The sequence below is a fragment of the Ipomoea nil genome, unplaced genomic scaffold (assembly GCF_001879475.1).
Source record: "Ipomoea nil cultivar Tokyo-kokei standard unplaced genomic scaffold, Asagao_1.1 scaffold0268, whole genome shotgun sequence".
NCBI classification, from domain to species: domain Eukaryota; kingdom Viridiplantae; phylum Streptophyta; class Magnoliopsida; order Solanales; family Convolvulaceae; genus Ipomoea; species Ipomoea nil.
Window position 1 is genome coordinate 5,184,684 of NW_017616696.1, and position 27,806 is coordinate 5,212,489.

Genomic DNA, 27,806 nt, shown 5'->3' on the forward strand with positions numbered 1-27,806 from the left:
AAAATACATTGGATGATGCAAATTGTAGTGTAAATGTTAATCACCATCATGAATTGTGATTCCTATACAAATAACTTCATATAAATCCACATAAATCACAAACGTTTCTTTTCTAATATACCAGAAAATAATCATAAAGGTTTAGTTGCACCTCCAACGTGTACTTATTGCTGCAAGCTAGAGAGCTGGCAGCCACAAATATATAGTTATCAGAAGAGGACAGTCAGCAATTGAGAAAAGAATCGAAATATTCCTTTATTTTTCAAGGAAAAGATGGATTAAGAACAAGAAAAATGAAGGATTGAGGGCAGAAGAGGTATGGCTAAACCAGGGAGGACAACTTTGGAGCTACAATCTGAAGGAGCCCCTTTGGATTCTCAACATGAACCCAATGACCAGAGTTGGGAAGAATATGATAAGAGACCTTGCCTTCACCTTCATCCCTTTTTCTGCTGCCGAGGCTTTCAAGCCGTTTAATCACCTCTGGTTCCCACCTGTCACTTTTCTCTGCACGAACAATAGATATCTCGGTACAGTTGGGTGGATGCTCCAATAAAGGCCAATAATCAGTCTCCCTGAAAACATACACAATTTTAGGCATATTTGAGGGGGACGAAAAAAACCCATTTGACTGGATTAGGCAGCTACCCCGGGTACCCTTGTTCTATTGGTTTCAACCGGGAAAAGAAAAGGATAGGATAGGATAAATGTCACTAGAAATGTAAGAATGATTAGAAGGAACATATTTGTTTACCTATAAGACTGAAACATTTGGATAGCAGCATCTATGTTGAAGGTCCATGTCATTTCATCTCCCGATTTCTTGAGGTTGCTGCCTAACCATTCTGATAACGCCTTTGAAAACCCAAGCTTCAGCAAGTAATCCACCAGCCATCTGCAAACAATACATTTTTATCTTCAATAAGAATAACACAAAATGAAATATCTTGAGAAATAATTGATATTGGAAGAGAGTAATGGAGTGGCAATATTGATTATGCAGATATCACCTTGCAAGAAAAGGGATAAATATGTAAATAATATACAACATTTTGCATATCATGAAGTTTTAGGAGAAATCAGATAAGATTAGAATGTGGCATTTGTTGAGTTGGTTATTGGTTTAGGCAGTGTTATAACCATAGTTTAAACAGATATTCTTATTCACATTGATTTTCTGTATACACATCTAAAAAATTTGTATTCCGTAATAGTCAGTTTGCCTAGTAGTAGTATGTATTCATATTTAAACTCTAAGGTGGCTATAGATTCACTCATTTTAAAAAAAAAAAGTTGCATAGAAAGAATAAACAAAATAAAAGATACTATTTGATAAATCAAACAAAGAAGCAGAAAATTCAAGATATTGAATTCTCCAACCATTCAATTTGATCTCAATTCCTAGTAGAGATACATCAAACATCTCTTGCATTAAATGCACCCACTACCAAAGGATACACAATTCTTTAAGAAAAGAGATAGACCTTACTTTCTTGATGGTATAGATGAAGGTAAGCTCTGCAAGGTTTGCAAAACTTTCTCCACTTCTCCATCACTGTTTTTTTCGTCCACTTTTCCAGGGACCGAGTCCAAAATCCATAGCTGTTCTGCATCAAGTGAGATGAAATTGATATCAATAAAGCAATAATTACCAAATTGTCCCATAAAACCATCACATACTGCAGGGAAATACAGCTAATAAAAGTAAAACTGACAACAGTTACAGGCTTACTTCAAGTGTAAGAGGAAAGTGCAAGTATAACTGAATCTAACAGTTCATAGAACTGCGAGAGTACATATACTCCATATTGCTTTCCTTTTTTTTTTTTTTTTTTTGATACTTGTTAGGAGGATTTGAGAACATGATCTCAAGATGGTCGTCCACTCAAGTCAACAAATTTTCACCACTTTAAAGTGGGGCAAAATTTTGAACTTTCTGGGTTAAACTATAGGGAAAAAACATGTCACATAATAACAAATGGAGTATTCCCCAGTCAAATGCACATATGATAGGAGTGTATTAAGACAAATAAGAAACAGCTGAGCTGGGTTTTTAAGTTCAAAATACAGTGAGGAGAATTATTAGCACACATTCAACACAACAAAAATGATAACTTCAAAGGATAATCACTAAGCAGCAAAAATTTGAAATGCAACCACAGATTGGCAATAGAACCACTGATCAGACAAATATTCCTGATTTCTCTTTCTGTAACATAGTCAAGTTTGATTATGTTTTCCAGTTTTCCAATAAAAATTTTGCTCCGTAGAAATCTAGAGAGTGAATTTGAGCTGATTGTTCTGTTAGTTGGAGACGTAGAAATCTAAACGTCTCTGTTAATTTGAGGCAATCTGAAAATAATTGCACACCTGCTTAGGCAATTGAGCTGATTGTCCATAATCGCCACGAGAACAGCTCTGAGCGAACTGTAACGTGACCTTGCCTCCCATGGAGTGGCCCATAACCACATCAGGCCAATTCCAGCCTTGTGATTTGATCAAATTGCTCACATCATTCGCCGCATTTTCCATGGTGTGCGGCGGCTCGAAGCCTCCAATCTCTGCTGACCTCCCGTGGTTCCTTAGATCCACCAGAATCATCCTCCATTCTTATCAAGCAAACAAAAAGGTCAGAAAATTCACTTCCTCAACATATTCTCCAAAAAACTACACGGATGAATACGTAGAAACAAAAAAGAGTACCAGAGGGTAGAGAGGAGGCGAGGGAGCGAGAGAAGGAACGCCAGTTGCGGCCGGAGCCTAAGAGGCCGTGAAGAATTAAAGCTGTGAAAGTGTAGGGCCGGTCGGGTGATGACCGGACTTCATCGAAAGCTAAGGTTGAGATTAACCGCGGGTGAACCGGCGTGGAAAATATGAGCAAGCGGTTAACTATGCTACCAACCTGTCTGTTTCTCAGAGCTCCAGACATCGTAGAAGTTGTGTGTCCTCACCAATTAAGAAAGTTGCAGAAGAAGAGATCTTAACTCCATTAATAGCCGCCGGAAAAAGGAAAGCAAAGTTCACAAAATAAGAAAACAAGCCGAGGGGTAAAGAAAAATTGACAGCTGTGGGATTTGAACCCACGCCCTTTCGGACCAGAGCCTAAATCTGGCGCCTTAGACCACTCGGCCAAACTGTCCTTGTTGTGTTATATATTGAAAGAAACAGGAAATACATTAAAAAAATAAGAAAACAAGCCATTCGCTTAAAGGGAAAAAATCAATTGACAGCTGTGGGATTTGAACCCACGCCCTTTCGGACCAGAGCCTAAATCTGGCGCCTTAGACCACTCGGCCAAACTGTCTTTGTTGTGTTTTATGTTGAACGAAAACTATAAGATTAAAATAAAAAAAATCAAATTAAATTTTGATATATTTGGAATTTTGGACCACTACTTCCAAAATAGGTTTACATTCAGTCCACCTATTAGAATTCAGATGAAATATAGATGGAAAATAGTACATACCGGCCATGCAGTAAAAAAAGATTGCATTTTGAATTTTTGATATTTCACAATCACACTATTATTAATTTCATAGTAAGCTTACATTCAATTTAAAAAAAAAAAAAATTGATGTCTTAACACTCAAACTAACAAGTTAATGTCAACCCTAACGTGAAATATGAATTTCTCGTGGGATGGGATGGGAAGGGCATGGTGCTCTTTTATAAAGATCAATGTGGATGAAGGGAATAGACAAAGGCAATAAATTAGGTTATAGTGTTGGCAATTGACAAGGTGGAGCCATAAATCTTATTTGGTGGGGCCAAAAAATTCAGTCCGAAACTCAATTTTAGTACGAAGACATAGATTAAATCAACCTCCAATGAAAATGCTGAAACTCAAACACAATTAGACAACCAAGCTAACCCGAATACAATTCCTCACAACTTAAAAGAATCAAGCTTTGTAATACACAATAATAATTATACATCAATACATTAGTCAAATGCTAAGGGCTAACCCAAAGTAAAGAGAAATCAACTAGTATTTCAATTCTTTTAACATTTATTATCTTTAGATTTCATAAATTTTTAAATCTCACATCTTTTTCTAATTAATAGATGATGCTAAAATGATATTGCGCAATATAATTTTGGGGTAAAGCATGCAGTTTGTGCGTGAAAAGGGTACTGAAATTATATACTGTATGTTATAATAACATCGAGCGGAGGGGGAAAGAAGAAAAGCAAAATGAAATTTAAAAAATGGGTTCAAACTCTAGCAATCTCAACAGACTTTTGTAAGGCAGCTAGAAGGCTTCTCATGATCCGTGGCTCTCCTGGCGGCGCCTTATCTTTCTTTGCTCCATTTCTAATGGCTCTGAACATTGGGGTCGGAGAAGTATCGGTGGCGGGGGAGACTACACAATCTATGTACACAAGCACCTGTGTTTCTCCATTATCTTCAACTGTAATGAACCCTAGTCTAGCCCCCCCACGGATTTTGTCCACCTTTAGAGGCACCGGAAGTGGCAGGTTAGCTCCCTGGCACAGACTGTTAGCCCACTGCAAATTACTCAAACAAAACAAAACGTTAGAATAATAAAATCTACCCAGCCCAGCTGTATTAGAAGAATGGTGGTTTGAAATACCTGAAAAAGCAAAATGTCAAATCTTTCAAGGTCGATATCCAGGGGGAGCTTCATGGTCCCTAAAGACACACCGTCGTCGTCGTCTTCTTTCTTGGGTAAAATGGCATCATTTCCGGGCGAAGCTCTGGTGGTTATGGCAGCTTCGCGGTGGCTAGAAAATTGAGTGAGGCGTAAGGAGCCGCCGGGGATGGATAGGGGGAGGAGAGACTGCAGGGATACACGGGATTGCACGTGCGATGCACGTGTCAGGAGGAAGAGTTGTCTGGCTGCAGCGAAGGAAGCCATTTGTGTTTGAGTGAGTGCTTTGGGTCTTGCAAGTAACAGTCGGAATGGTTATCAGTGGACGAAAGTGTATCGGATAGACCATTCCCTATTTTGTGGTGGATAGCCTTGAATGCGGATTTTTTATATAAAAAATAATAATAATAATTAATTTTCTTTTCAATTAGATTATGGTAGTTTTATTTTGGAGAAGCCGATTTGATATTTGTTTCCCTATTTTGATTATATAAATATAAATTATTAAACTTCCTCTTCTCTTTTTTTTTTTTTTTGAACATTTTGGAATAAAAAAAATACATTCTACTTTAATATATATACACATAATGTTATAAAAAGGGTGGAATATAATTTTTATACCAAAAGATAATGAAAACTGAATGAATTGTAATGAAATGATGTTAATTACAACTGTATAGATAAGGGAATATATACAAGAAAAATCATAGAGAGACTAGAATATGAAATCATAACTCAAATACAAGAATCATAATACTAGTCCTAATAATAATAAGTTTGATTCCGGTAACCTCTTCCATATTAATTCTAATTTCTATTTAGAACAAAATAAAGGGATCAATTACAACTTTTATTCCAATATATCTACTGTACTACAAGTCAAAGTGAACCACCTATAATGGAGCAATCTAGGAAACAATTGCAACACTAATAGCAAAAACCCCTCATTCACCTTTTCATTTTCATTAGATTAGATGTTTAGGCACGTTGATGAAGATATTATTGTACAAAGAATAGTCCAAACAAGTAGATTTATGGGACTATTTAAATATTGAATTTCATAAGTAAGAATTTAACAGACTTGAGCAATTGTATTTATTGTTTTGCTCTGCACAAGCAGACTAAAGGCTAGTAGATACAACACAGGAGTGGCCGAAACTGGCTACCAAATACCAATATTGGTGTGATTACGAGCAAGCTTCGAGCTTGGGAAGAAGCCCTCGCCAGGCTTCTGATATACCATTTGCGAGGCGTGCTTGTCCCTTTGCAAATTCGTGGAAAGCCAGACCCATTTCCAATGTTTTTTGCTCTTGAAATTGGACAATCTCTTCATTCATCAACCGCACTATTGTTTGAAATCTTTGTGCTGCTTCCTCACCCTCGGCTTTCAGCTGTTTCAAACAAATGTTTGAGAAAACCAAAAGAATTTCATTCAAGCAGACAACAAAACACAAGTTAAGCAAACTAACCACTTCATATTCACGCTCAGCCTCAAACAACTTCTCTGATCGTGTTAGCCTTAGTTTGTTTCTGGAATGAAAAGCCAAATAAGCCCTCAACTTAGATAGAAATCATGTATAAAGAAAAAGATATAAATACCCAACCAATTCCAATTACAAGAAGAAAGGAAGTCTCAGTTTACTAAATCATACAGATCTATCTCCTTGAATTTAATTGTTTCAGCCAGTTCACACTGCTGCCTGAAAGCATTTGCTCTCTCTGCTATTGTGGCCTGTACATTACATTAGAAAGAAAACAATGTATTATATGAACAAAATTAGGAGGCTATGAACTATTCTTTAAGCAGAAACAGCTCTATTTTGCAATTAATGTCTTCATGAGAATGTGAGAGTTCAGCATGGAGGAATATCACTAGAAAGTTGGTAAATAATACACATCCTTCCTTAAGCAAAGTTGCTAACTCACCTTAATTGACTGTACAGCTCGAACATAATCCTTTAATGGTTCTTCAAAATTCATTAGAAGGTAATGTGCCTAGATGAGAATAAAGAATCAATATAATGAATTCAAGAATTAAAAAAAATCCAACTAAATGGATAGTGTTCCAATTCAGTCTACCTCTTTCTGCAGCTTAATAGATATGAGCTCAGATTTTGCCCCAAGTTCAGAAAATGCCTTCCCCAGTGCATTATCTTCAGATGTTCCCAGAAGCTTGACTGCCTTCCCAAAGTTTGACAAGGACTCTCCTAAGTCTGGATATTTTTTAAATTAAGAGAATAAGCAAGCTGTTCTTCACCATAGATACTAATGAAAAATTATCGCATAGAGCTAGATTAAGGAAATGTGACACACTAAATACACTGATGAAAGTACACTTCAAGTGATTTAAGAATTTAAACCCACCAATGCCTTAAGATTGGGATATCACATTGCATAATGTGTAGTGCCTCTAATTTTATAAAAATTTACTGATTTCTTGAGAGTTCAGACATCACAATGAAGATGGCATTAGGAATTGGAATCCTTATGTTGAGTATGCACATATAATATCTACAACACCCATCATGGCATCATTTAGTACCTCTGTGTCTCTTCACAAGACTATATGCATGCTTCTGAGCTTCAGCTAGATGATCTTCAAGCTCAAATATGTAGTGCTTCAGCTTCTCATATTCAGGATTCGATTCTTCAACTGGTTTTTCCTTTCCAAGGACAACATCACTCACTTTTGATTGTACATCCTGCCGAAGAATTGAATAGTCAATTACAAGCTTGTTTAGCCTTAGCTTATTGCTTATTTAAAAGTGGATTTTCTTAAAAAGCATCAAATAGGTGCTTCTTGCAAAAGAGGCTGAAAATACCTTATGAGCCTTTGTATTGTGATAAGCTCTGTTGAGACTCATTAAGACTCATTATTATGCTTTTATTATTTCCTATGACTGTTCAGTTTCTATGTCTGTTAGTATCCCTAGGGCCCTATTAGTATTCCATCTTCTACCTATATATATGGTGCTGTGTAGTTGCTTGTAGACAGAGTGTAAATAACAAGACAATACTTTATTCTCCAAACTCCTTCAACATGGTATCAGAGCCACCATTGGCCTGAACCCCTTTTTATTTCCGAGCATTTCGAGGATGAACAGTAGCAGTGCAGGGTCTGTCTACGCTTCTTCTTCGAAAACTCCTCATCGCAAGTTTTCATAAAATTCCGAAGAACCACCGCCGGTCAGGAAGTGCAGGCGACCCCGGCCGTCGAAGTCCCGTCTCAAACCGCCGCCGCACGCGCCCTCACGCGCCACCTCACGCGCAGCCTTCCGCCGCCACGCGCCTCCACGCGCCGGCGCGTGAGACCTCCTCCGGCGATATTTTCCGGCGATATTTTCCAGTTTCATTTTCGACCCTCCTCTGGCTTTCCTGGTAATATTCTTCCTTTTTATCAACCATGTCTTCAACTGGAACCAAGGAAACTTCTACCAATGTTGAAAATGCTACTTCTACCAATGTTGAAAATGCTATTTCTCGCTCAGTGTTTGTGCCTAATTTATCTGGAAATCCAGTTATTACCTCTGAAAAATTATGTGGGTCACAAAACTACCACTCTTGGTCGGATGCCGTTGAAATGTGGTTTATGGGCCAGGGTGTTATTGACCACTTGGAACATGGGGTAGAAACTGAGGTACCAGAAAATGAGAAGGCAATTTGGAAAAGGGTGGATGCACAACTTTGTAGTCTTCTATGGCAATCCCTTTCACCTGAGTTAATTCAACTATTTAGAGTTTTTAAAACATGTGTTGAGGTATGGAGTCAAGCCAAATCCTTGTACACTAATGATATTTCACAATGTTACACAGTTGTTGATAATTTGGTTAATTTAAAGAAGGATGGTATGAGTATGGAAGCCTTTCTTGGGAAAACTCAAAGTTTATTAACTGAGTTTAATAAGCTTTTACCCGTTGGAGGGACACCTGATGAACAGATTGCCCAACGTGAAAAGTTTTTTGTTGTTCTGGTTTTGACTAAATTAGGCCCCGAGTTTGAGAATACTCGAAACCAGATTCTTGGGGATAAAGGTGTGCCAGGGGTCCAAGAGTTGTTCAAACGCCTTCTTCAAGTGGCCTCTTTTCCTGGTGAAACTTCTGCATCCACTACAGAACAATCTGCTCTTGTGATTCAAGGAAGTCGTGGTAATAATCTGGGCAATCGGAATAAAGACCGTAGTGGGCAGAAAAATGCTAGATACTGTGATTACTGCAATAGATCTGGACACACACGGGACCGATGTTGGAAACTGCATGGGAAACCGTTGACTGCTCCTACAAATGTGGCTCAACTCAAACTAGAAGAATCAGGTTCTAAAAATGTCTCTCTTGCAGAATATGAAGAGTTTGCACGGTTTAAGGCTAATGCCCAAGCTACTGTTTTCACTCCTTTGGCTCATACGGGAGAGACTCATGCTGCCCTTGTTTCTCAATCTGGACCTCTCGGACCCTGGGTCCTTGATTCAGGTGCCTCCGAACATATATGTGGTAATTCTTCCTTATTGACCCATCTCACAAACTCTAAGTCTCTTCCGTCCATTGTGTTTGGTAATGGATCCATATGTTCTGCTAAAGGAGTTGGTAAAGCAAGACCTCTTCCTGATTTACCCTTGTCATCAGTCTTGCATATACCTACTTGTCCTTTTAATTTGATTTCCATTCGTCAACTTACTCGTTCTCTTGATTGTCTTGTCACTTTTTCTCCTGATTCGGTTGTTATACAGGACCGTCGTTCGGGGAAGACGATTGGCTCGGGGTATGAATCAAAAGGGTTATACCGTCTATCCACTCCTGCTTCCGCTGTCTGTAGTGCTACTATTTCTCCTTCCCTTACTCATTGTCGTCTAGGTCATCCAAGTTTGAAGAAACTACAACAACTTGAACCGAGTCTCTCAAAGCTGTCTTCACTAGAGTGTGAATCTTGTCAATTTGGGAAACATTCAAGAACCTCCTTTCCTGAACGGGTTAATAAAGTGTCCTCATCCCCTTTTTCCTTAGTTCACAGTGATATTTGGGGCCCTTGTCGTGTCACTTCTGTGTTAGGTTTTAAATATTTTGTTACTTTTATTGATGACTTTTCGCGTTGTACTTGGGTTTTCCTAATGCAACGACGTTCTGATCTATTCAACATCTTTCAGAAATTTCATAATGAAATCAAGAATCAATTTGGAGTCTCTATTAAAGTTCTTCGAAGTGATAATGCCAGGGAATATTTCAATACTCCTTTGTCTACCCTCCTTGACTCTGAAGGTATTCTCCATGAGTCTTCTTGTCCAGATACTCCACAACAGAATGGTGTGTCTGAACGAAAGAATAGGCATCTAGTGGAAACCGCTCGGACTATGCTCCTTCACTATAAGGTTCCCTCTTATTTCTGGGGAGATGCTATCCTCCACTCATGTTACCTTATTAACCGTATGCCATCGTCTGTTCTACATGGCAAAATACCTTATAACATATTGTTTCCTCAAGAGTCATTACACAAGCTTCCGCTGAGGGTTTTTGGTTGCACTTGCTTTGTTCGGGATATTACTCCTGGTCGTGATAAACTGTCACCCAAGTCCTTGAAATGTATTTTTGTGGGGTACTCTAGGGTTCAAAAAGGGTTCAGGTGTTATTGTCCTGAGACACAGCGATTCTATGTATCACCAAATGTTACCTTCTTTGAGTACACTCCGTTCTTTTCATCTGACTCTATAAGGGTGGTGGATCCTTTTCCTGATGTCCTACCAGTTCCCTCATTTGAAGGAGGGACAGAAATACCAATATCTCCTGTTGTCCTACCTCCCAATCCATCACAAACCCACACTGTTTCTCCTTTCCAGTTCACCTATCATCGTCGGTCAAAATTACCACCAACCACTACTGCTGCAAACATTGAACCTGCTGATTCATCTCCTGAGCGGTCCCTTCCCTCGGATTCGGGTCCTGCTCCAATCTCCAGTCCGCCCATTGCTAGTCGGGTAGGTAACCGGTCTACTCGCAATCCCTACCCTATATATAATTTTGTCTCTTATCACCGGTTTTCCCCTGTTTACAATGCTTTCATCTCCAGTTTATCATCTGTTTCTGTTCCTAATTCGGTTAGGGAAGCTCTTTCCCATCCTGGTTGGCAGCAAGCTATGGTAGATGAAATGGTTGCTTTGCAATCCTCGGGAACTTGGGACTTGGTTCCATTACCTCCTGGCAAAACAGTTGTTGGTTGTCGTTGGGTTTATAATGTCAAAGTTGGGCCTGATGGACAGATAGATAGACTCAAAGCTCGCCTTGTAGCCAAGGGGTATACTCAAGTGTTTGGCGTTGATTACACTGATACGTTCTCACCCGTAGCCAAGATCTCTTCTATCAGAATCTTTCTGTCTATTGCTGCCATCCATCATTGGCCTCTATACCAACTTGACATCAAGAATGCCTTTTTACATGGGGATCTAAAAGAAGAGGTGTATATGGAGCAACCTCCGGGTTTTGTTGCTCAAGGGGGGGAGACTGATTTGGTTTGCAAATTAAAACGTTCTCTTTATGGATTGAAACAGTCTCCACGTGCCTGGTTCGGACGTTTTAGTACAGTTCTGCAAGAGTTTGGGTTAGTCCAAAGCAAAGTGGATCATTCTGTATTCTACCGGCATCGACATGGTAAGAGCGTTTATCTTGTTGTTTATGTCGATGATATTGTTATCACAGGAGATGATGCAGAAGGAATACTCCAGCTAAAGCAACATCTTTTCCAACATTTTGAGACAAAAGACCTTGGAAAATTAAAATACTTCTTAGGGATAGAAGTTGCCCAGTCAAAGCAAGGGATTTGTATATCTCAACGAAAATATGCTTTAGACATATTAGAGGAAACAGGTATGAGTGATTGCAGACCTATTGATACTCCCATGGATCCTAACATTAAGCTTGTACCGGAACAAGGGAAGCCCTTTTCAAATCCAGGAAGATATCGAAGATTGGTTGGAAAATTGTTGTACTTAACCGTCACTCGCCCTGACATCTCTTTTGCAGTTAGCGTTGTGAGTCAATTTTTGGCTTCTCCGTGTGATAGCCATTGGGAAGCTGTCATTAGGATCCTACGATACATCAAGAAGTCTCCCGGGAACGGTGTTTTATACAAGGATCGTGGAAATACAGAGATTGTTGGTTATACTGATGCAGATTGGGCTGGGTGCTCCTGGGATAGAAAGTCAACATCAGGGTACTGCGTTTTCCTTGGTGGCAATCTAGTATCTTGGAAAAGTAAGAAGCAAAATGTGGTGGCTCGATCGAGTGCAGAGGCAGAATATCGGTCAATAGCCTTGGGAACATGTGAACTAATCTGGTTAAAGCATCTCTTGACTGAATTAAATCTTTGCATGAAAGGGCCTATTAAACTAATGTGCGACAATCAAGCAGCCTTGCATATTGCATCCAATCCTGTCTTTCATGAGAGAACAAAACACATCGAAGTCGATTGTCATTTTATTCGCGAAAAGATTACATCCGGGGAAATCGTTACCTCATTCGTGGGTACAAATGATCAGTTGGCTGATATCTTCACCAAAGCTTTAAGAGGTCCCAGAGTTGAATATTTGTGTACCAAGCTTGGAGCTTTTGATATTCATGCTCCAGCTTGAGGGGGGATGTTGAGACTCATTAAGACTCATTATTATGCTTTTATTATTTCCTATGACTGTTCAGTTTCTATGTCTGTTAGTATCCCTAGGGCCCTATTAGTATTCCATCTTCTACCTATATATATGGTGCTGTGTAGTTGCTTGTAGACAGAGTGTAAATAACAAGACAATACTTTATTCTCCAAACTCCTTCAACACCTCACTTACGGAAATAATCTTTAAAAAACATTTTGAAAATCCCTAAACTCTTTTCATAAGCCTTTCCAAACAGAGTAAAAAATCAACTGAACTATTTATAGCAATAGATAAGCTTCATCCAAACTGGGCCATAATGGATCAAATTATATGCTAACAAAATGACCATTTAAGAGAGAACTCAACTCTGACATGCACAAGGCTCAAAAAGGACTAAGTTAAACAGAATTCATAATAACCGGCATAAACATCCATCACAGGTGACACAATTAGGAGTCAAGATTAAACTCCATTATTGAGGATAACAAATTCATGTAATCTAATGCATTGATGAAATGCAGAGGAGAAGTGTCAAATTGCCTCAATTAATTCAGTCTGAATAAAGCGACGGGTGAGTGGGTTTACTAATAAAAAAACAAGAAACAGTGAAGGATTGAAGGTTCAAAGTCAAAACAATTTTCACATAATCCATTTCATAATACTATCTTTGACAAGAAAATATTACAATATACTATTAGAGAACAAGAGTCAGTTACCCAGAATATTTGAATCAGATCAGCTGGCTTTTTCTTAAAAAGGCCAGTCTCCTGGGACCTTGCTCTATCCATTGTCTGCAAAAAGTGGAATAAAATTTCAAAGCATCATTAAAGTACTCGCTCTCATTGTTAAAGCTCAAATCATTATAAGCATCATTAAATTTGATTAGTACATTGATGAAAATAACAGAGCAAGAAATGAATTAACAAAAGAAGCTAGGGCTAGCTTACTTTAAGCTAGATAAACAACATATTGACCAAGAAATTGTCATGGAACATAATTGTTTGTGGCATCTGCATTATTCTAAGAAAACACCCTTCAACCTCAAGGTGTGATGCACAAAAAGATTAAAAAAAACCATTAAATACAAAACATTATTATTATCACTTTTAGTCCCACAATTATTTGGTTATTTTAAATTTAAGTCCCTGACTATCAATTTTGTCAATTTAAGTTCACAACTTTTAAATTATTATCGGTTTTGATACATCTGGCCAAATTACCAGCCAAACGTCACTGGAAACAGTCAGTGGCACATGATGAAATTTAGAGGGAAAAATCGTCTGCTCAATATATGCCCAGTGATTTTCACCAGCAGTCAAGTAATTCCAATTGACAAGGATTTATTATCTTAGAGAGTTACAGGAACTAGATTCCCATGAAGATCAAGAAACTGGGAAGCCTAATAGAGAGTAGGATAGGGAATGGTGGAGTGACTCTTGATTTGGGTGATCTGAATTGGCTGGTGGAATAACGAGTGAGTGTTTGGGATTTAGGCCCACCAGCAGCAGCACCTAGGGGTTTCTGATGCCAGCCACACCACTGTGGCAGAGAAAGGGAAGCTGCAGGACACTTTTGGAGACGGTGTTGGTGCTGGCCATGGTAGGATATTGACATCTGCAACTTGTGAGATTTATTTGAGGTGTCAGGTTGATCATTCTACCATGGAAAAGGATTGGGATCTACAAGCAGTGCCTATACCTTCAAAGTTAACTAATCCTAGGATTTCTCCCTGGTATGAAATCCCATCTTCTGATAATCTTATTCTTAAATTTCTTTGGAAATCCTGGATAACTGTATTTATAGAAATGAAGTGATTATGATATCGAATTTAATCTTGCAAAACTTTTCCTAGAATCACAGCTTTATTTGTGGAAATGTTTTGAATGTCTGAATTGGCAGTATAGGGAAAATATTGAATTTTTTCAAATTCATTCTCCAGAAAATCGACCAAGTCCCCTCTGGGTATATTTTGAAGAACTGTAGTTATTGTTGATTATAATTGATACTTTAAGGCAGTGTTGTAGAAGGTGCTAGGCGCTCATCGGGCGTCCGACGGGTGACTAGGTGCCATCTAGGAAAAAAAAAAAAAACTGGACACTTGGACAGTTGAAACTGCCATATGGAGCCCATGGCAACATATATAATATTAATTATTAATGGATTTAATTATTTAAAGGCATTAAAAGCTTAAAGCATAAGCACTAACTCACTAAGACAATCATTCTCTAGTCTCTAGTCTCTCTACTTGAGTCCTGGCGAGGTGTGGAAGTGGAGCTATGGAGACAGGAGAGGACAAGTGGCGCATTGTAGAACACTGGAGCTGGTGACTGTGACAACGAGCTGAGGAAACAGAGAAGTGGCGACGACGAGCTCTGCTACTAGCTACTAGCGGGGAAGCTCCAAACAATGTTAGAACTTCGAAGTTTCTTTGTGCATCTGCTACCGGCAAATCTGGCAATCGAACAGCTGGCTCCGGTGCTGCGACAGCTATGGGCTGACGAACTGAGGTCTGATTGTGCGAATTTGGGCTAACTTCCTTTCCTTTCTCGCTTGTTGCTGCTTCCGAACTTAGGTTTTGTTAATTTGGTTTGTTTCACTCAAAACTACGTCGTTTTGAGCAAAACAAACTGTTAAAAAAAATAACGAAATTGGCCAATTTGGCCACTGAGGCCAACTAGTTGGCTGGCCGCGTAACACTGTCTACCGAGGAAATCCCATTGGCCTAGGGGTGCCTAGGACAATTTTTATGAGACTGCATTTAGGTGATTCTAACATGTTTCTTGAACTATACAGAATAAACTCATTTGGCTGGTGAAACCAGTGAAAATAGATGGGCATATATTGAGAAGACAATTTTTCCCTCTAAATTTCATCATGTGCCATGCATATGAACATTTCCAGTGATATTTGGTCAGTAATTTGGCCAGATGAACCAAAATTGATAATAATTTATAAGTCATGAACTTAAATGGACAAAATTGATAGTTGAGGACTTAAATTAAAAATTCCCTAATACATGTCGGACCAAAAGTGATAATACTTCATACAAAACATGAATGAATGCAATGGGAAAAATTCAAGTCATGACAAGATAATGAGAATTTCCTAATCAAGTAATCAAGCTTAGATACCTGCTCATCTGCCTGCAAAAATATTCTCAAATCTTCACTCTGTCTAAGCCCATTATGAGAAGCTACGCGGTTAATGAAAATATTCAGAGCTTGACGCCTCATTTCAATGAATTCAGCACTAAACCTGAATTTCTCTGCAAGAAATATGGCAGTTAGATACATGTTAATCTCAAACCATTCAACAATCCCTTTGATTCTCAATCACGTCTCCAGGTGGATAGTGGAGGGGAAAGTAGTATAGCTCATTACCTACAGTATTCTTCTCTGGAAGAGGAGGAATAAAGATGCCCTTATACTTCTCAAAAAGACGATCACGCAACCAAACAAAATCACTATATCGTCGAATAACAATCTTTTCTTGTGCTTGATACTCAGGTAAATTAGTCTGCCAACACAAATTTCTAACTATAAGGCTCACTAAAAACATGTTTATTTCATGAACAAAAGGAAAAGGAGAAGACAATTTGGAAGTGACTCAAACACAACTCAATCAAACCTTAATCCTGAACCAGTTGGGCTCAGCTATATGCGCACATGGAGTTTGATAATAATGAGCAAGCATGCTATTGGTCACATGATCTATTTCCTATTTCTTGATGGGCAATTTACTCTTTCTTAATTCTAGACTAGGTTTTGATAGTCCATCAGATCAAGACCACAGCATCAGATCTGAATATCTAAGATGCATATTAAAGCGGAATCCAGAGGGAAAATTTCAATAATCCCTGCAGTTAAGACATTTAATAATAGCAACCAGAGTGCCCAGCATACTTTATCAGTTATCACAAAATGGAATAGCACCATCAAAAGATGTAATTCCACAATATTAGATTGATATCACATAAGGCAGAAAAGTACTATAGTCTAAACAACCTTTAACAAATATTAAGTCGATTAATTCGTTTTAACATATAAGGAACACTTCACCATCATTGATATCAGAGTAAAAGTTGAACCCAGCAATACTTGCTTAAATTTTCTCAAAATAGGAAGTCTTAGACACACAAGTGTCGCTGTACTTCAAATAACAAAGACCCGAAACATTGCAGAAAAGGCCTTAAAACTAATTCAATTAACCATTAATTACCTATACACCCATCACAGCACGTCAGCCCTTGATCAGGACTCAGACCCCAAACAGATACCAATGGTAGGCACACTTTCCTAAGTACTCCCTCTTTCCAATTTTATCTATCATGTTTACTATTCATTGGTCAAACAGATACCATTTGATTTGTTGTGTTTTATAGTACTTTTAATTAAGTTTCTAAATATATAAATTTTATATACTAATACTAAACTTAAATTATGAAAAATTGAATTACAAATAACTTTAGTTAAGCCTCATTAACCATAGACACTTGGAAGTATATTTCTAAACTTTAAGTTAAAATTATGTCTTAGTATATCCAATCAGACACTTGGAAGTTGGAACAACAGAAACACAAGTCAATTGAGTCAATTACGAAATTACATCTCTTACTGACAGGTAGAAAAACCAAGTTCACCCTAACCTTAACCAGAGAATCCGATACTGAATAAGACCAAAATTAGAATGCAGATTTTTTCTTTTTCAAGTACTAAACAAATACATCAAAAGCAGTAAAGAAATAATCACCTTAGCGATGACTTTGTATGAGATATAAGCTTGGACGCCATTGCCCATTTTAGCTGGATCAGTGACTGACACTGAAAGATACGGTCCGTTTTGGGAAGAAGAAGGAGATCTCGGACTTGGCAATGGCCCGGATCCACTTATCTGCTGCTGCTGCTCCATATTCAACAACAATTCCAAAATTAAGAAAAAATTTCAGGTTAAATGAAAGCTTTATCGTTGAACTGGAGAGAATACGATGAGTATCACGAAATAGTAATTACCGTCGCGATCATCGCTGCACTGCTAATCTGCTATTGCCTGTCGTAGGTTGAAGAAACAAAGAGCAAAACTACAGGGAGGGTAAGCGAGACAGGTATTTTAGAAACATTAAAGAGCGAAGTCTTGGGCTAAAAATCCGTAATAAGAAAGTATGGGCTAAACCTTCAGAACTAGCCCACAAGAAGGCCCAATACGGTACAGTTGAGCAGTTGAACCTGGTGAGCAAACCGAGAAAATGTAAGCCCATAACTTGGCCCAAATATATGTGAGAGCAAGATGATTGGTGGCGTCTGGCAGGGCAAATTATATCGTGCACCGCGGTGCATAATCGATTATGCATCGCGCATCAAAACGACGTCGTTTCATTTAATGAAAAAAAATGGAATCCGTTTTGCGCCGTTCCGCAAAAAATAACTCTGTTCTTCAGTTTCATTTTTTATACACTGCAGTTTCAGTTTAACACAATTACAGTTTCATTTCGATATAACTACAGTTTCATTCAATATTTATACACTCAAATATGTGAAAATGTTATTTAATTTTATTTTATATACACTATAGTTTCATTAAAACACAACTACATGATCATTTCAATATAATTATAGCTTCATTGTACAATATATACTCAAATATGTGAAATGTTATAACGACTGGTCTGGCAGACATCGATATCTTGAAAGACAAATTATATCGTACATCATGACGCACAATGTTGGCTAAAACAACGTCGTTTTGTAGCTGTGTTTTTTTTTTTTTTTTCCGTTTCTGCCGTTAACTTCTAAATAAAAAATAAAATAAAAAAATAAAAACTCCTGTTTCGAATGTACATAAACTCATAACATAATACAATAATATAACATAATACATAATACATATAAACTCTTAACATAATACACAAAAACTCTTAACATAAAAACATCGTCATTTTAGATAAGGTGCACAATGCATTGTGTGTCCCCGTGGATATAAGTAAGGAGTAAGGACGATTGGACGAAGAGGCACGTATGACGTAAGGAGTAAGGACGATTGGACGAAGAGGCACGTATGACGTAACGTCGTAATGATTTAGGGAAAGATGCTGCTGCTACAGAGCTATGGTATAATAAAAGAATAAAACGCCAAGAAAGGGGGACAAAGTTCCCCTGGAATACGCATTAGATCCAGAGTTTCAGTTTTATATTCTTCTAAATTTCATAGTATTGAAGGTTATAAGTTAACTCGGGAGTTATTTATCGACTTTCTTGATTTAAATTGACTATAAAGATTGTCAAAACGGACCAGCATGTCATGGGTTGGTTTTCATATACAAGTTGGGAATACGGCAAATTATATTGTAGACCAACAATAAATGTATATATATTTTTAGTGTACTGACTATTCTTATTTGGTATATTATCAAATAATGTATCTTCAAAAAATAAACATTTAGTGTATTAAAAATGTACATTTTAATATAATAAAAATGTACCTTATGTGAGTGGCAAATTATATCGTGCACCGCGGTGCATAATCGATTATGCACCGCGCATCAAAACGGCGTCGTTTTACTTAATGAAAAGAAACAGAATTTTCGCAAAAAATAACTCTGTTCTTCAGTTTCATTTTTTATACACTGCAATTTCAGTTCAACACAACTATAGTTTCATTTCGATATAACTACAGTTTCATTCAATATTTATACACTCAAATATGTGAAAATGTTATTTAATTTTATTTTATATACACTATAGTTTCATTAAAACACAACTACATGATCATTTCAATATAATTATAGCTTCATTGTACAATATACACTCAAATATGTGAAATGTTATTCAGTTTCATTTTATATATACTGTAATTTCATTTCACCACAACTACAGTATCATTTTGATATAACTGCAGTTTCATTTGATAATACAAAAATAATACGTGAGACAGTGTCGGTTTAGACACACTGTAGTGTCACTCCGTTATAACTGCAGAAACGACGTCGTTTTGACGGTCGGTGCATAATCGATTATGCATCGCGGTGCACGATATAACGACTGTATGTGAGTAGTCCACTTTATTGAACCAAGGTATAATGACTGTGGGAACATGAACCCGACCCATATACTAACAGGCTTGCAAGTTTAACGGGCCAACCCGTTTTTAAAAATATACTTTTATATTTTAATAATATTTATATATATTAATTTCCATTATATAAAATTAAACCTATAACCTCACATTTAGCCGTTAAGCTCTTTGTCCGCAAATTATGCCCTGGAAACGTGTTCACCATGAATGATGAACGGTCCAAACGACACCACTTTTACGGAAAAATAAAATAAAATTTAGTTAATGTGCTGTTAAAAGCGCGCGTTTGGTCAGATTATGAATTTTCTGTTATGAGATTATGAATGTATTGTAAATTCATAATCTCATAACAGAAAATTCATAATTTCATAATAGAAAATCCATAATCGCATACTAGAAAATTCATAATCTCATAACAGAAAATTCATAATCTCATAAAAGAAAATTCATAATTTCATAACTGCACATTCATAAATCCATGCATGCACATTCATAATTTATGAATGTTGAAGAAACTTGTGCAAAGAGAAAGTGAAACCGCGAAATGTGAAAATGAAGAAGAAAAGTCGCGCGGTTAAAAAAAAAAAAAAAAAAGATAACGGTGCACCATTACCGTTGGGACCGTGTTCACCATAGATGGTGAACACGGTTCCATAGCATAACGATTGCTCTTTGTCAACTAAGCAACTTGTGTTTTTAAACAAAATATGTGTATATAAATATAAATATATTGATTGTAATCTCTACTAACTTATAAAGTTTATCAAATATATATTTTATATAATAGATAAACTTTATGCTACCTATATAATTATATTAATATTTATATAAAGATATAATTAATCATATAATAAAAGCATGTAAACATAATAAGATTAATTTAACTATGTATAATTTAATTTATAATTATTTATATGTTATGTTGTATGTCATGTTAATTCATTATATATCTACCAATGTCAAGTGGCTTGTGGTTCACTGGTATCGGATTACTCCCTTATGTGGGAGGTCTAGTTTCATGCCTCGTTGTAGGTGTAGTTTGTATGGGTATCTCCCTTCCTTTGTAATAAAAAATTATATATCTACCAATAATTCGGGTTACATGGTCATGAATCATCATACAAATATGCAATTATGGTACACAAAAGTATATAATGTATATAAGTATATAACTATACAATGTGCATAACAAGTATTATTAGGTTAGTTGGTTGTGAACTTATGATGAAGGAAATTTGATTTATAAGATTTAAGAGGCTGATTATGGGTTCAATTCCTTTTATGATCAAAATTTTCAAACACAAAATATATATTTAAAAAAAAAAAAAAACTTTACTAGTGCGGGTTAAATGGTTTCCCGCGAATTATACAGTCCGCGTCGAGACACATCCGGACTAGACCGGAAATGGTCAGCCCAATTCGCCTAAAAGCGAGCTAAACGAGTCCGCTACTTGTTAAATTGGGTCTGTTTTGACAACTCTACAATTGGATAGTGGTTGCGGGCAAATAATACCGTATACCAGGGCGTCCTGGCCCAAAACGACGTTGCTTTGTACCTTTTCGAGAGAGAGTGTGGCTTATATACATATAAACAATTCCAATGACCTTGTGCATACAAATATATACACATTCATATATGTAGTATCATATGTGTTAGAGAATTATAGTCAATTTAAGATAGACCTAACATAGTTATTATAGCGAGTTAATTCTACTTTTTGTCCTAAATTTATAAGTGACAATCCACTTTTAGTCATTCTTTTTCAAAACATCCATCCTTGGCACTAGTATTATTGTGGCATGACCATTTTTGGTCCTTCATCAATAAAATTATTTAAATTTTGTAAAATACAAGGGCATTTAGGTATTCAATTATGAATTTTTTCAAAAAAATAAAAATAAAAATATAGCAGGTTCACCCACTTTGTATAAAAATAAAAATATAGCAGGTTCACCCACTTTGTATAAAAATACAAGGGCATTTAGATATTTCAACGATTTTATTAACGGAGGACAAAAAAATGATCATACCACAATAATACTAGGATCAAAGATGAATGTTTTGAAAAAGGACTAAAAATATATTGTCACCTATAAATTTAGAACCAAAAATGAAATTAACTCTTATTGTAGCACAAGTGTATATTCAAATGAAATTAAAAATGTTAGGAAACACTCTAATGTTTCTTATTAAGTGATTTTAATCTAAAAATTTCATAGGTATAAATGTTAATAGAATAAGTTATTTCCCAGAGATGATATTCTATTTCTAACATATTCCATAAACAAAAAAATGCTGTTAAAGTAAAAAAAAAAAAAAAAAAAAATGTAAACTTTAACAAAAGAAAAAATGATTACCATAAGCTGCTTAAGGTTTTTCTTGGAACTCAAAAGTACGCGATCCATGTTCATAGCATGTTCGAGACTTGTTCTGAGGAAATTGCTAGTCCTGTCATGGTCATTTAAAGGATAATTATCCTGCCAGAAAATGTCAGGATTAGGGATAATCTTAGTCAAGATGATAATAAGAGATTCACACTTGTATAATCACAAGGTTACGTGTTTGAATTCTTGCTATTTTGGTTTGAGCCGGTCAACTATAAATAACCTAAGTTGGTTTACTTTCTTGTGTTAATTTCTTTTTCGGTTAGGGTCACAATGTGGGATTTACCTACACCAGGAAAGGTTGTGCGGTTTCTCTCGTCACCCAAGAACAAATTGTCATAAATACAAGATTAGAACCTAGGAACACCGCAAACCCACTGGTTGACTTCCGGTCAATTGAGCATCCAGCCCAATCCGAATCAGAAAGGCATGAAGATCACTAGACTTCGAAGCACGCAAACGCAACCCAAAGTGTAACGTACCTTTCACATAACGCATAACACGCTTAAGTATACTCCAATGTTCCACAGTAGGCGAGTTCATAAACTGACAGAGCCGATTAACCGCATATGACAAATTATGTCTGGTAATAGTCAGATAGTGCAAAGCACTTGTAAGACTATGATACTGCGTGGGATTGTCATAGGGCTCACTCGAGACAGGAGAGGAACGACTGAGAGAGGCAGGAGTAGCTATCGGTTTGCAGTCAACCATGCCAAGATATCCCCCATATACCTGCGCTAAGAAAGAACAAAATCACCATCTACAGGGATAGTCTCTATGCCAAGAAAGAATCTCATGGAGCTAAGGTCACAAATCTTAAAAGCCGTCGAAAGACGCTTAAGAAGATCTGAAACCAATTTAGTATCACTCCCCATGAGCATAATATCGTCCACATACACAAGTAGAAACACATGCGAACTACCAACAGAGTAGTAAAAAAGAGATACATAAGTTTTCGAGGACCGAAAACCAGTAGAGAGTAAAAAACCATGGAGATGGGTAAATCACGCCCGAGGAGCCTACTTAAGTCCGTATAAGGAGCGCTGCAGTAAATAGACATAGTCTGGATGAACAGAATTAGAATACCCAGGCGGTTGCCTCATGTACACCGTCTCAGACAAACGCCCATTTAAGAAGGCATTGTGGACATCCAGTTGCCTCACAGTCCACTCACGAGACACGGCCAAGGAGAGGAAAATTCGAACCGTGTTCGGCTTAACCACAAGACTAAAGGTGTCAAAAAAGTCATCCCCAATGCATGAGACACACTACCAGCCGAAGAAGCAACGCCACTGCCGTTCACCGCCATATTGGCCTGAGGTGCAGGAGAGTCCTGAAGCAGGAGATCGCCGTATGTCTATGGCTGATGCAAATATGGCACATTACTAAAGGTGTAAAAAAAGTCCCCCCCCCCCCCCCCCTTATGCATGAGACACACTGCCAGCTTAAGAAGCAACGCTACTGCCATTCACCACCATATTAGCCTGAGGTGTAGGAGAGTCCGAGTAACGCCTAAAGTAGGAGATCGCCGTATGTCCATGGCTCCTGCAAATCTGGCACAAGACTAAAGGTGTCAAAAAAATCCTCCACATGCATAAGACACACTGCCAGCCGAAGAAGCAACGCCACTGCCGTTCACCACCATATTGGCATGAGGTGCAGGAGAGTCCGAGTAGCGCCTGAAGCAGGAGATCGTCGTATGTCCATGACTCTTGCAAATCTGGCACCAGGGAGTTTCACCATGACCGTGCCCTCGCCTACCTCCACGCTGACTTCCACGTCCACGAGACCTCTGCCCATCACCGGAGTGGCGACCACCCCGTTGAGCAACAAAAGCATACTGCACCGCCGTACCAGTACCACCTCCAGAAGGCAGTGGATCGTCGGCATAAATATATAGTTATTAGGACTCTAGAAGTGCATTATGGTTTTGTTTATTTATGTCGACGATCTTGTGCCTATTTATAACTTACTCTAACCCATCACCTCCCACATAGGTGAGTAACTTGATATCATTGGACCACAAGATCCTTGGTATCCTCAGTACAATTTCTGTTACGTAATACAGAATAGACAATTACTTTCCCATCACAAACTCTCATCATTGTAGTCTTTATGAATTCAATAAAACGAAAAAGTTAAATTAGTCAAACACGTCAAAAAATAAGAATAAATAAAAGTACATATTTAAAAAATTTTGCCGTGTCCATAGTGGTATGGCATGCACAAATTAAATTGCATTTTAAAGATTTGATGAGATGAGATGGATGAATTTGAATGTAAATATATACATATAGTGTAATTTAGCTAGAGTAGAAGTGAGTAGTGAGTAGTGAGTGTAATTTAGTATATTAAATTAGGGTGGTAAATAAATAATCCAGAAATTGCATGATAATGATTGAATTGAAGACTTGAAGTGAAGCACATTATTGGTGGGGCCAGAAGTAGTGGCCCGCAGCTGGCTAAGAGCTAAAAGGGTGAGAAATGATAGGCGGACGTACAAGGTGCAATTCTGGATCAGATCAGATATAGAACAAGAAATCATGCCCTGATAACATTACTGGTGGTCTTTGCAAATAATAATAATAATAATAACATTACTGGTGGTCCAAACTCCCAATTAATGCCAACATGGCGTTACGTACGTTACTCCGACAACACGCGAGAATTACTTGACTCTTCTGTGTCGTCTATATTCATGTGGCTAGCTGTTGCCCAAGAAGCGAATTGAAGCTAACCGTAATGTCTACTCGTCTGAGAATTGAAAGTCGTTGGAGTTTCAACGGGTAAGGACTAAGGAAGCTGTGGATTAAATTCGGACAAAAATCCATTATATTATATATGGAAAAACATTGGGCTTTGTCTCCAGGCTGGGGTTGGTACTGGACTTGGTGCGAGAAATTTGGACAATCATTATACCATAGATCATGTGTATTTTACTAGATGAATTTTTAGTATATTGAATGTTTATTGTTTGAAACTTTATTTGTATATTGAATACTCATTTCTAGTTATATTACCAAAAAAAATAAAAATAATCAGTACATTAAAGATGAATATTTAGTATTCTAGAAATGACCATTTATCCATCATGATTCATAGAATCATTTGCCAAGCTTGGGAGTGTGGTAGGGGGGCGAATTTCTTATCATTATTATGATTTTTTTTAATGAAAACTTGTTCTGCGCCATAAGTAAATGAACATTAGTGTTAGAATATGAGTATCGGACTTGAGCAATGGGTTGGCTTGAGACAGTTGGTGGGCTAACGGTGCAACAGCAATGCGATGGGCCATAGGTTTGGCCCGATAAGAGAAAATTATGTAACGAAGGTGTAACACAACCAGTCTATTTGGAGGAGGAGAGAGATCAAATTAGAGATCTATATGCATATGCCTAGTTGGGAGAATTCAATGATATGTTCAATCTTAATTAAAAGTGTAAATTAATAGTTGGACTACACATTTATGTTTATCATATGCTCAACACATATGCCTAGTTTGGAGAGATAAAATGATGGATTTTAAGAAACTTTTTAAAATTAAATTAGACTAGCGCAGTGTAGTAATTTATTAAAAGAAGTTTGTCTCCATAACTCATATCATATTCCTCTCCATTGATTGACTTTTAGGCAATAATATAGTCTCATTCTAGTTTCAGAAATCACAATTTCATCAAGTGTCATTTTTGGGGCTGGGGTGTCCTTGTCTAGAGTGGTTTGGAAAGCAACCAATTTAGTATTGGGAGCGGGAGATTTGTTCACTAAGCTAATGGAGGGTGATGTTTGAAACGTTTACGAGATGGATTTGTTGGTTCCCCCCACCCACTCTCTTCCCCCTATTCAGGGGTTAGAATCGGGGGGCTCCAATTGATTAAAGAAAGAGGGGTCTCGATGGACGACATACCAAAAAAATTTGTGTGTATATATATATGTTCATCATGTTTATGTTTATGTTCATCAGTTCAAGTGAGAATCTACCTTATTGTGTGCATTGTATTATAGATGACATGTATATATATATAGATAAAGGGTCAAGATTGGTTCTCTAGTTCACATGTTAATATAGGTTCTCATTATCTCATATGAACTTTAAAATGAAGACAGGACTTCCTGTACAGCAGGTGTGAATTGTACTATTAGGTATATATAAATGCACCATACATGTTTGAAAATGCACCAAAAAGAATGCACAAATGCATCGTACACCAGAAAATGCACTACCTAATAGCATATTTTCTCACACTTTGTGGTGCATTTATGCATACTTAATGGTGCATGACCATACGACCGCATGGGAAACACTGCCGCACGGGAACCTGACCATATATATATATATATATATATATATATATATATATATATATATATATATATATATGAAGAAGAATGTATATTAATCTTGAACCCTAACCTCACATCAAATTAAAGTGGAAAACGCACTTGCAGATGAAACAAAAATGGTCGCACGTGAAAAAGAAGAAGACACAATAGAAATCAAAGTAAAACAAATGAACTTATTATGAACGGAAGCCATCATACACTTGACTGAATATTGTACAGTACAGGATTCAGAAATCAAATGATGTTTAATGTATTGCATTCACATTATATATATATATTGTCTGAGAAATAGTCATAGCCATGGAAGGTTTTTAGGGTCTAAATTATATTGAGAAATGGAATTGGGAGAGGCAAAGTGTAAAGAATGAAGGCATGCATATGTAAAATTAAGAAAAAGAACACTAAGGATGTGTTTGGTGCTGGTGTGCTACAAAGATTGTTTTAAAAGAAAACACCCAAGGAGGAAAGAGGCGGTTTGCACGACTGTGTAGTCAGTCGATCTGCAGTTAATTTGTTTATAGACAATTTGAAGAAATTATCAAAATGTTACCGTATTTTTTTCCTTTTATTGATTTTCAATCGTTGATCTGAGCTCATCCAACGGTCCTTATCTGTCCGCACGTCTGCACGGGAGGAGGTTGCTACACCTGATCCACATACAATACTAATGCAAATACAGATTATACTTATAAACATTAAATAAGTTCATTAAGCAAACACAATAGTTTCACTTCCACAATACTACAAGTTAATTTTCAAGATATCGAATGTTCATTTTCACAATTTTAATGCAACTACATTATAATGATGGTTCTCAAATATATTTATTAATGAAACGTTACAGGTTAATTTTAACAATATCAGTGCGTGGTTTATTTTTACAATACTTAGTGTTCATCTTTATAATAATAAAATGTAACAACATCATAATACTAATGAACCTAAAATAGTTCATTAAAAAAATACTAGAAGTTCGTTTGATCAATACTGTAAGTCCATCAATTAATGATTAAGATTCAACATGTATTAACATGAGTATCATTCAAAAGATCTCAATGAGATATTTTTAATAATATATTGTGTAATGTTAATTATATTTATACAAAAAATAAAAAAAATAATATGTGTATCTAAATAATAATATGCAAATTGATATCATATTAATAGATTTAGGATCATATGAAAACACTTGCTTAGGTGAGAATATGAGAACAAATCGTGTGCATCCATCTAATATTTTTTAATGGTCTAGATTAGATTAAGTGTGTGCGAACGCGAATTAAATGTGTGCAAACGCGATCATGCCTACTCCATATTAATAAACTTACAATGTTGTTATAATAACTTTATAATATTATAATAATAAATCATGATTTTTTAATAAATTTACAATATTATAATAATGAATCATGATCGAAAATGTAAAGTGGACCATGATGGATAATATAATTTGCCACGAGCATGCTATTGCTAGTAATAACAATACAATTGTTGACATATTGGATCCTTTTAACTTTTTCTTTTTTTAGATGAATCTTTAACTTTGTTATTTCCTGTGAATTTTGGTACGTCAAGAAAAACGAAAAAGATAAGTTTTAGTCTTTTGTAAAAACCATGGTTATTTCATGCCTTTTTTGTCACATATTCCGGAGGGACCCAAACTGTCTGCTGACCGCACTATGATCTGAAGTTTCTCGTTGTTTTCTTGTTCATGGAAGTTTTCGATAAGGGAATAATACATGCCCCATTTTGAAAAAAGAAATAATTTT

General features: G+C 36.7%; 3 protein-coding genes and 2 non-coding genes across 7 annotated transcripts; all 5 read right to left on the bottom strand.

The window, feature by feature from the left end:
- Positions 1–22: 22 nt before the first annotated feature.
- LOC109151266 (protein ABHD11) lies at positions 23–3,060 on the bottom strand. The gene is made up of 5 exons (XM_019299188.1): positions 2,704–3,060; positions 2,371–2,609; positions 1,490–1,602; positions 755–895; positions 23–575 (listed from the first exon to the last, which is right to left on the bottom strand). Exons 1-5 carry the CDS (start codon positions 2,927–2,929, stop codon positions 323–325), a joined length of 972 nt encoding a protein of 323 aa, XP_019154733.1. The 5' UTR covers positions 2,930–3,060; the 3' UTR covers positions 23–322.
- Positions 3,060–3,139, bottom strand: TRNAL-UAG. Its single transcript has one exon. It is a non-coding gene; the product is annotated as a tRNA-Leu (tRNA).
- An 85-nt stretch (positions 3,140–3,224) lies between these two features.
- Positions 3,225–3,304, bottom strand: TRNAL-UAG. Its single transcript has one exon. It is a non-coding gene; the product is annotated as a tRNA-Leu (tRNA).
- An 811-nt stretch (positions 3,305–4,115) lies between these two features.
- Positions 4,116–4,967, bottom strand: LOC109151859. Its single transcript, XM_019299465.1, has 2 exons — positions 4,596–4,967; positions 4,116–4,509 (listed from the first exon to the last, which is right to left on the bottom strand). The coding sequence occupies exons 1-2, from the start codon at positions 4,878–4,880 to the stop codon at positions 4,216–4,218; spliced, it is 579 nt and encodes a 192-aa protein (XP_019155010.1). The 5' UTR covers positions 4,881–4,967; the 3' UTR covers positions 4,116–4,215.
- A 574-nt stretch (positions 4,968–5,541) lies between these two features.
- Positions 5,542–17,366, bottom strand: LOC109149919 (sorting nexin 1-like). 3 transcript variants are annotated; one of them, XM_019297917.1, is made up of 11 exons: positions 17,250–17,366; positions 16,990–17,139; positions 15,621–15,756; positions 15,372–15,505; positions 12,957–13,031; positions 7,156–7,315; positions 6,693–6,826; positions 6,540–6,608; positions 6,266–6,345; positions 6,083–6,143; positions 5,542–6,004 (listed from the first exon to the last, which is right to left on the bottom strand). In XM_019297917.1, the coding sequence occupies exons 1-11, from the start codon at positions 17,259–17,261 to the stop codon at positions 5,801–5,803; spliced, it is 1,215 nt and encodes a 404-aa protein (XP_019153462.1). In that variant the 5' UTR covers positions 17,262–17,366; the 3' UTR covers positions 5,542–5,800. The 3 variants fall into 3 exon arrangements, with proteins under 3 accessions (XP_019153462.1, XP_019153456.1, XP_019153465.1); XM_019297911.1 differs by having other exon boundaries at positions 16,990–17,142; positions 17,250–17,359; XM_019297920.1 differs by having other exon boundaries at positions 16,990–17,136; positions 17,250–17,352.
- Between the last annotated feature and the right edge of the window lie 10,440 nt (positions 17,367–27,806).

What these genes read in the sequence shown, in the direction of transcription:
- LOC109151266 (XM_019299188.1), bottom strand. Translation starts at nt 2,929, where the DNA reads ATGTCTGGAGCTCTGAGAAACAGACAGGTTGGTAGCATAGTTAACCGC. An exon ending in CAGCTCAATTGCCTAAGCAG is followed by an intron (nt 1,603 to 2,370) that starts GTGTGCAATTAT and finishes GATGCAGAACAG; the next exon opens with CTATGGATTTTGGACTCGGT. An exon ending in CAAATGTTTCAGTCTTATAG is followed by an intron (nt 576 to 754) that starts GTAAACAAATAT and finishes GTATGTTTTCAG; the next exon opens with GGAGACTGATTATTGGCCTT.
- LOC109151859 (XM_019299465.1), bottom strand. Translation starts at nt 4,880, where the DNA reads ATGGCTTCCTTCGCTGCAGCCAGACAACTCTTCCTCCTGACACGTGCA. An exon ending in TTGACATTTTGCTTTTTCAG is followed by an intron (nt 4,510 to 4,595) that starts GTATTTCAAACC and finishes AGTAATTTGCAG; the next exon opens with TGGGCTAACAGTCTGTGCCA.
- LOC109149919 (XM_019297911.1), bottom strand. An exon ending in CTATTAAGCTGCAGAAAGAG is followed by an intron (nt 6,609 to 6,692) that starts GTAGACTGAATT and finishes ATTCTCATCTAG; the next exon opens with GCACATTACCTTCTAATGAA. An exon ending in GAGCTGTACAGTCAATTAAG is followed by an intron (nt 6,346 to 6,539) that starts GTGAGTTAGCAA and finishes TGTAATGTACAG; the next exon opens with GCCACAATAGCAGAGAGAGC.